Source organism: Ruditapes philippinarum, unplaced genomic scaffold (assembly GCF_026571515.1).
Source record: "Ruditapes philippinarum isolate M1 unplaced genomic scaffold, ASM2657151v2 ctg4257_1_1_1_1, whole genome shotgun sequence".
NCBI lineage: Eukaryota > Metazoa > Mollusca > Bivalvia > Venerida > Veneridae > Ruditapes > Ruditapes philippinarum.
The window spans coordinates 113,412-123,328 of NW_026865845.1; the positions used below are offsets into that span (position 1 = coordinate 113,412).

General features: G+C 31.6%; 1 protein-coding gene across 1 annotated transcript; it reads left to right on the forward strand.

Moving 5' to 3' along the window:
- Nucleotides 1-8,118: 8,118 nt before the first annotated feature.
- Nucleotides 8,119-9,649, forward strand: LOC132730526 (neuferricin-like; the record flags this gene model as incomplete). Its single annotated transcript, XM_060716479.1, is given in 2 exon segments — nucleotides 8,119-8,653; nucleotides 9,509-9,649. Coding segments are annotated over 2 exon segments (424 nt in total), but the record flags the coding sequence as incomplete, so codon positions are not given.
- Nucleotides 9,650-9,917: the final 268 nt, after the last annotated feature.

Below are 9,917 nucleotides of genomic sequence, written 5' to 3' on the forward strand. Positions count from 1 at the left end.
TAAGATCTATCATCCTATGAAGTTTCTAGTCCATAGCCTTTATAATTTATGAGAAATGGCCTGGACAGAAGTAAAGTATGAAAATTAATAAAGGGTAACAACTAAAAAATAAGAAATGCAGAGTACTGGTTCTTGTACACTGCACTTTTTCTTAATGAGATCTATCATCCTATGAAGTTTAAAGACCATAGCTTTTATACTTTAGGAGAAATGGCCTTGGCAAAAATAAAGTATGAAAATTAACAATGGGCAATAACTCAAAAAATAAGAAATGCAAAGTCTGGTTCTTGTGCACTGCACTTCTTCTTAATGAGATCTATCATCTTATGTAGTTTGATGTCCATAGCTTTTATACTTTAGGAGAAATGGCCTGGTAAAAAATAAAGTGTGAAAATTAACAAAGGGCAATAACTCAAAAAAGAAGAAATGCAGTGTACCGGTTCTTGTGCACTGCACTCCAGGTCATTATAAGAAGCATGCTTACCAAGTTTGAACAATCCGACTTATAATGACTGACTTATGCTCCGGACAAGCTTAAGTCAAGGGGACACCGTTGCCGCCAACGCCGACAAAAATAATCCCTATATGTCCCCTTTTTCAAGGCTACACAAAAAGTTTATACCTAAAAATAAACCTAATTTCAGAACATTACTCTCTGTTCAAATACTGGCAGATGATTTGAAAATGCTACAATGCACTTACCATGTATATTCAGATAATGAACATTTTCATGAAAGTCAAGGTTTTCTCGTTCTTGTTTCATTGGTTTCATTCCACACAGTTTGACGGCCAGCATCATTACTATCAGCAGGAATGAAACACTCAACATTGCCCTCAGATGCATGATCTTTCGAGCTACATATATAAGATATAAAGTTGTTGTTTTTTCTAAAATTACTATTTGAAAAAATTTCAAATTGGTTTCCATCCTGCAGTGAGTTTTCACCCAAGACTATAATAAAGTAACTTTTTATTTTGAAACAAATCTAAATGCATGTTGATTACCCCTGCTTTGTGTTTTGAACATGAAATTCATGTTGCAAATGCATTTTGGAGATAAATTAATATTTTCACTTGTTGTTGCTTTTAACTGAGTGGCAGTTTCCACTGGTTTGACATACTTCCTGATCAAGAGGGACAATTTGACACAGCTAATTTCTTTGAGCAAGAAATCAGCTTTACATTGTTCCACTTCATCGCACAGTATTCAAGCAGACCTACTTCAAAGGGTGGAATAAATTCATTATTAGGGTTGTAAAATTTTAAAGACTCACCCAAGTGTTGACCAAAAATGATTTTGTCCCCTATTTTTCAGGAAATAAAGCTGTCAATTGGTGAGCAAAGCCCTTTTTGATGACATTTTAAAAGTTTGAGTTAGCCCAATAAAAAGCATTAAACCTTTTTCATATTTTAAAAATCTGGGATGAAACTGAAAAACTTTAAATTTTTCTCCCCATTGATACAAAATTCCCCTACTCTTTTGTTTGAAAATGCCAATTTTTCCCAAAATTATTTAGATGCTTGGGAAATTTTTTAAAGAAATATTAAAGGGGTTTTATTTTTTTTTTGTTTTAAAATTTTTTTCCCGTTTAGCTGGATTTTGAAAACCCGGAATTTCCACTTCCCAAATTTTGGGTTATTTTGGGACTTTTTTTTCTTTTTGTTTTTACAAAAAAAATTGATAAAAATTTTTGTTTTAAAATTGAAACTCCCATTACAAGAAATTTTTTACTTTTTTTATTTTTTTTGAGGGTATATTTATCAAAATAAATACGGGTGTAAAATTGGGGGTAACTGGGTTTTTTTTATTTTTAGAAAATTCCCAATTCAAAAAGTGTTGTAAAAATTTTCTGTTTTAAACACAATACAGATTTTTCTTATTTTTTAACCCCTTTGATAAAAAGTTTTTAAAGATTTCCTTTACCCTCATTTTTCCAAACTTCCTTTTTTTTTAAAAGGGTTTTTAAATATTAATTTTTTAAGATATGGCTGAAAATGGAATTTTGAAAAAGGGAAAGGGTGGATTTTTTAAGAAATTTTTGGTTCAAAATAAAAAAATTTTTCCCCGGGTTTATTAACAAAATTTTTTGTATAAAATTAATTTGGGTCCATGTTTTTTGTCTCCCCCATTTTTGTGAAACAAACCCCCGGGAAACTGATCTGGTTTTTTAACTACAAAATTTTAATAATTTTAAATTTTAAAAACAAAAGAATAAAAAGTATGTTTTTTTTAATTAAAAAAGTAAAATAAAGCATTTTATAGTTAAATGTTACCCCTTTTTCCCCCTCACATTTTTACTTTGGAAAAGCAGGGATTTTGACTCTCAGAAAAAACAAATCCCCCGTAAGGCACCCTCAAAGGTGAACGGAAAGTATTAAGGCCCGCCCCAAGGGAAATTTTAAATCCCTTTTAAAAAAGTAAAGGTAAAATAAAAAAAATTTTAAAAATTATTTCCCCTTTTCTCATGAATTTTTCCCTAATTTTTGGGGGAAATTTTTGCAATGTTTGGAAATGTCACCCCAAAATTTTTGTAAATAGAAAAATTGAAAGAAATAAATCGGGGTTTTATAATTTTGATTTTTATGAATGAGAAAAATTTTTTTGAAAGGGTTTTTTGAAAAAAAAAATTTATTAACTAATTTTTGGGAAAAAAAACCTATCGAAAAAGGTAATTATGGGAGAAACTTTTTTTCATATTTTTAAATTTCCAATAATTGGGAAAAAGGGGGACGGGGAAATCCAGAAAGTTTGGGTTAAAATCGCTGTCATTGCTTTAAAAACATTGAAAATTATAATTTTCTTCATTTTTAAAATGGATATTTGATCATTTTTTTATTTGATATAAATGGCAATTTTAATTTAAAGGAGATAATTAAAAAGGGCCCTACTTTAAAAACCCGTAAAGTTTGTGGGTTGATAGGTACATGTTGTGTATACAAAACTTGCAAAAAAAATTAAAATATGTATTTTAAATTAAAGCAAATAAAAACCAAAAACTAAAAATAGTAAAATTTTATGCAAATATTTGTGCCAATTTTTTTAAAACAATAAATTTCATTCCTTCATTTTTATTGGAAAATTTGGGCTTAGGGTTTTTTGAAATAAAATTTTTTATTAGATCTACGTTCTTTATTTAAATGAAATGTTAAATTGGTATAATATCCCTTTATAAAACCGCATTTGATAGTATTTGCGGGCAATAACAGTAGTCCTAAACCGGTCCTTCAAAAAGTTCCTTTTAATTGTATACACTCTGTGTTTGCCACTTATAATGAATTTGAGGATGAAGTCTGTTATTTGAAAAATCGACCACAAAAATAAAAAATAATTTGTCTATATCACAGTAATGTGTTAAGTTTTCCAATGCTTAGTAAGGGAAATTATGTTTATCAACCTTGTCATATTGATAGTGGATTTAAAGTAAATGCCTGATAAGGAAGGAAGAATTGGAGTTTGAAAATACAGTTTTCTCGAAAAAAATCTAAGATTCAGGGGGACAATAATTCTGGAAATTAGTCTTGGCTAGAGTAATTTAACGCTTCTCAAAAATGTGATGATAATAAGAAACACATATATATTGAAGTTTGAAGTAGATCATTAGGAAATAAAGAAAGTTATTTAAAAAAGACAACATTTTTCCCCTAAAAAATCTAAGTTCAAGGGAGGTAATACTGATAATTTTTTTGCCTAGAGTTATAAACCTTGTACATATGATGTGGTTGATGACCAGAAACTTATATTTAAAGTTGAAGTAACACCTTAAGAAATAAAGAACATATAGTGAAAAGCTGAAAAATTTTAAATCAGAAATCTTGAAATTCAGGCTATTTGTTGCCATAAGCAACCAGAATTTTCACAATAGGAAGAAAGAAAAGATGTGCATAATTCAGACTGCCATCTACCCATATTTCAAGTTTCATAAAAATATTTTCAGTACTTTTTGAGTTATCACTGATCAGTTTTATGTGTTTGAATTTGCCATATTTTCAGACTATTTGTTGCCATAGCAACCAGAATTTTCAACATAGGAAGAGAAAAAAAAAGACGTGCATATTTCCCTTTCTTTCCCTCTATATATAATTTAAGTTTTCATAAAATTTTAGTATTTTTTCGTTATGCGGGGTCCAGTTTTTTCGGACGGGCGGGCGACGGATGACAGACAGAAAAAACAAAAGAAAACAAAACAGACGGAAACGGACAAGGGGAAAAACCCTAAAGCCCCCGTTAAAACCGGTAGGATATAAGGGTTTTTTGGAAAAATTTTGAAAAATTTAAATTTTTGAGAACAATTTATGAAAAAAAACCCATAAAAAAATTGTTTTTACGGATTTTAAAATAATTGACGTGGGACTTTTCAAAAGGCGTTATAAAAAGGATCCCTAAAAAAAAGGACTTCCCCACACCCTGCTCTCGACTTTGTACGTTCCCTTTTTGTTTTTTTTTATTGTATAAAATTAATTAAGTTTTGCGGGGCCCCTTTTTTTGCCAGACACTTGGGTGTGTGAGCTCATCAAATAAAAGGTATATTTGTCAATCCAAGCGCAACATACGGCTAAGTTTTTTTGATATATATATAAGAAATAAGCACGTGCTGGGATTGACAAATATACATTTTATTTGCATTTTAAAATGTGTTTTGAGCTCCTTACTCCTAGTGTATTTGCTTTATGGCTTTTAGTACAAATGAAAAGTTTGTTCTTCTTTCGACAAACATATATCACAATTTCATTAAATCTGACATTGAGACAAACAATATAAGCATTTGCAAATAGAGTTTACTATTATACAACATCGCGGCTTAATTGTTTTGCCTTTGTGTGTGTATTTGCGTTTATTTATACTCCCCACCGGTTGCCCATATGGGCGAGTGAGTTCTCCAGAAGAGTATTTTATAGTCATTTTAGATTTTGGAGGATAGTGCAATTGCAGATACAGAAAGACGCCCCGATTCCAGAAGCTTCTCCTGGTTCTTTAGCGTGCCAAGTGTTTAAGCTCCCATACACGGGACCTCGATTTAAAATCTCATCCGAGTATGTTTCGTAATTTTCGTTGGCTGCCCGCGAATCGAACCAAATGTCGATTACAAAAATCTGGAAACAAAGTGATACATCGGAATCATTAAACACAACAAAATTGCTTGAAAATTGCAGACTCGGTTTGATTGAGTCTGTACATGAGGAATAATGAATACGTGCAACATCTGGGCTGGCTTGTATTGCCTTTAAAAGCCAGGTCACATAGCTCAATCGGTTAGAGCGCGAGACTTGTAATCACGACGTTGCGGGTTTTGCCTTTTACAGGAGGGCTATTTATATATATAGGTCTCTTTCCCTCTGAAGAATTCTTCAAAGCATACTGTTTTGTTAATATTTTTCTCATAAAATTCAGTTCACATCAAGTTTCCCCCTCCTTTTACAAAAATACTATGCTATTTTTTATCAAAATTAAGGGAGGCCGAGCCCCTCCAATGTCTGTGAAAAAAAGTCCCGATTATGAATGCATGCATCATCATTATAGTTAGTATTGAGTGTTCAAAAGTACGGAAGAAAGATTGTTATAAACAACATTTTGTCTGAAAATTTGTGAAAAAATGTAGACACTTGTATTTTTTAAATGTGCAAATCAAATAATTCTTTTTCCCGCGTGTCATCAGACCCATTCCCAGTGGCAAATACATCACATGTACGTGTATATATGTACAGTTGACTCTCGATAACTCGAAATCCAAGGGACTGGGCATTTTACTTCGAGAGAAACGGAATTCGAGTAACGTGGATCTGCCGCCATTACGTTGACATTCGTACATGTATATACATGTACCTGATTGAATATGCAAAGAAGTAGGTTTGTTATTGTTGATAGCGGCAATGCTGCAATATTTAACCGTTGAAATGACTGTAAATCACTTACAAATACAAATTATAAATGAACAAAAATATATTATTCAAAATTTAATACATGTATATTAATAGTGAAATATAAACACAAGCATTCGTAGCAATGACATAAATGCAAGTTTGTCAGTATTCATCAGTAATGCACATGCTTTTAATACGCACTCATGATAATTCATTACAATAAAAGCACAATAACACATTAAATTCAACAACAATTTATCTAATGTTTGAAGTAAATTAATCATCGGACGAAAACCAAAGTAGCAACTATCGTGAACCGGAAGTAAATATTAATGTTTGCAATATGACGGAAAATTAATTATAAAAATGTCATTACGTTCAAAACACACATCAATACCTAGGCTGGCACAATTAAATCTTAATTTACTTATCTAACTGTTAAAACCAATTAAGTCCTGAAACCGATTAAAGCCACTTTCACGACGTGCTAATAATACATGATGACCGGCAATTAGAATTACTATGAAACGTGTGACTGTGAATCACGAGTGACAACATCTCAACTTGATGTCGCCGACCTTTGATCTGTCGGCTGTCTTCACACTTCGACTAATCGAGATGAAAATATGTTGGACTTCAATTGACGGGACCAAATTTTCTTTTCGACTAAATAGGAGTCTCGGTAAGTCAAAATTTGACCTAAGCGGAGTTAAAATACAAAGATAGAGAAGGAAATTTGACGGGACTTTAGAAATTCTTCGACTAACGCGGAATTTTGAGTAAAGCGATTTTGACTTATTGAGAGTCAACTGTATATTTTTTCACAATTTTTAAAAAATTCCAATCAAACTGAATTTCCCTTATCCAAACTGACAAATTTGCTGATCATTTCATTATGATACCTACCAGAATGTGTTTTCCCACATATTTCATAGTCAAATTTTAATGTATTTTTAGCTCGACTATTCGATAAGAATAAGTAGAGCTATTGCAGTCACCCGAGCGTCGGCGTCGGCGTCGGCGTAACCACTTATGTTAAAGTTTTTGTAATAGTTCAAATATTTTCAAAGTCCATTGACATATGGCTTTGAAACTTTGCACACTTGTTCACCATCATGACCCCAATCTGTAGACAGGAGGAGGTAACTCTATCAAGCATTTTGACAGAATTATGCCCCCTTTTCGACTTAGAATTTACGTTAAAGTTTTTGTAATAGTTCAAATATTTTCAAAGTCAATAGACATATGGCTTTGAAACTTTGCACACTTGTTCACCATCATGACCCCAACCTGTAGACAGGAGGAGGTAACTCTATCAAGCATTTTGACAGAATTATGCCCCTTTTTCGACTTAGAATTTATGTTAAAGTTTTTTTAATAGTTCAAATATTTTCAAAGTCCATTGACATATGGCTTTGAAACTTTGCACACTTGTTCACCATCATGACTCCAACCTGTAGACAGGAGGAGGTAACTCCATCAAGCATTTTGACAGAATTATGCCCCTTTTTCGACTTAGAATTTATGTTAAAGTTTTTGTAATAGTTCAAATATTTTCAAAGTCCATAGACATATGGCTTTGAAACTCTGCACACTTGTTCACCATCATGACCCCAACCTGTAGACAGGAGGAGATAACTCTATCAAGCATTTTGACAGAATTATGCCCCTTTTTCGACTTAGAATTTATATTAAAGTTTTTTTAATAGTTCAAATATTTTCAAAGTCCATGGACATATGGCTTTGAAACTTTGCACACTTGTTCAACATCATGACCCCAACCTGTAAACAGGAGGAGGTAACTCTATCAAGCATTTTGACAGAATTATGCCCCTTTTTTCGACTTAGAATTTATGTTAAAGTTTTTGTAATAGTTCAAATATTTTCAAAGTCCATTGACATATGGCTTTGAAACTCTGCACACTTATTCACCATCATGACCCCAATCTGTAAACAGGAGGAGGTTACTGTATCAAGCATTTTTTTTACTATCAAGCACTAAGAATAGTCGAGCGTTGCTGTCCTACCGACAGCTCTTGTTTAAGCTTTGAATGATACAAATGTACAGCATTTGCATTGAATTATAAATAATTAAAATGTATTTCGAAGTACTTAATAAAACTTTGTCTGTAGTATTGCAAAAGTTACATTTTTATGCATTGACAAAACATATCAACTGGCAGGAACTGTATAATTATTTGTATTTCGTATAGATACCTAGAATCCAAATTCCTTGTCGGGCCTCTCTTTCACTTATTTTGATGTGAAAGGAACGAATAGCTATGGTACTTACGATTGACCTTAAAATCTTAATTTGTAACCCCTTTAGTGATCAAAAGAGACTATGCCATCTATTTACAATGTGTTTATATTGTAAATTTATTTGTATGATATATTATTGCTATTTAAAGCGACAAATTTTAATGCACAGCAATGGCAAATAAGCGAGAAACTATCTTTACTATCGTTACAGATAATACATGTACCGGTTGAAAAAACAGGAAGTAAAGCATGATTACTAAATTACTGTTATTTATTTCATTTTTGGCTGTTGTCATTGCAATTTTATTAACAACCGGTGCATTTGAACATTTAACTGACTTGATACCCGTCTCGTTATTATTAAAATCGTCTTCATTAACATCAAATGAGAAGCTTTTTACAAAAGAGGAGTTATCAAAGTTTACTGGCCAGGAATCGCCGTACGTATACCTAGCAATACTCGGTGATGTATTTGACGTTTCTAAAGGTAAAAGACATTATGGAGAAGGCGGAGGATATCACTTCTTCACAGGTAATTGATTGAATGTGTTAAGTTTTGGATTATAAATTGTTCATTAATCTGAACTACATATTAAAATGTAAGCATTATACATGTAGTTTCAAAAGATTAATGCAGTAGGCCCCTTTATCAAATCATGTTTTCCTCCCAATAGTTTTACTGTTGTAAATAGTTTAATACATAATTAAAGTTTTTTATTACATGTTTTGCAGTAGATTACTGAATTATAACGGTTAATTATATTCTGATAATTTCACAGTAATGATTACCAAATATAATTTCACAGTAGCCGAACTATATTTGGCGTAAAAATAAAATATTTATCATTAATGAATGTTTTTTCAGCGGAAATGTAGTCAATCATAATAAAAAATGTACGTGATAACTGTAGTTCGTAAATATTTACGAACGTTGTGCTGAAAAACATCTAAAATCTAAAAATAATCATGGAATTATATTTTGCTTCAACATTGTGACGTCATTATTTGATGACGTCATGAAGATAAGAGCATGACGTTACGCGGCAAAAATCAGTAAAATGGTGTAAAAATCGTTAAAAAATCATGAAATAAACAGAAAATTTGTTTGTTTTACATGTAAGATCAAATAATATTTCACTCGTGAACCCCAGCTATTATATTTTCACTCGTGGCTACGCCACTCGTGGAAAATATTGCATCTGGTGTTCACTCGGTGAAATATTTTTCGATCTTACACTGAAACAAACAAATATCCTCTATATATTTTTGTATGTAACATGATTTTAAGTATATAAAATACTTGCATTTTATAGTTTCAAAATATTTTGCCAAAAGTGAAGGTAAAAGTATATATATTTTTTTTAATTAACAAACTTCTTAATTTTAGGTAAAGATGGTACAAGGGCATATGTGTCTGGAGATTTTACAGAGAAAGGACTTATAGAAGATACAGAGGGTCTGTCACTTACTGATTATCTAGGAATAGAGGAATGGAATGAATTTTACAGAAAACAGTATAAACATATAGGTAGATCTAAATATAAAGTTATTTGTCATTTGAACAAGAACCTGAGGGCTATAGATATAAACTTATACAGGTTTCATTATAGATAACATTATTTTGAATATTAAGGTAGACCATGGGTAATGCATTACCTCCTTTTTATAGGCTAGAATCGCTTTCAAACTACATTGACATTGAGGGGCGTGGGTTCAAACCCCAGAAGGGGCAACTTTTTTTTCTTTCTTTTTTTTTCTTTTTAACATTATTTATGTATCTCTCTGATCCCTTATGG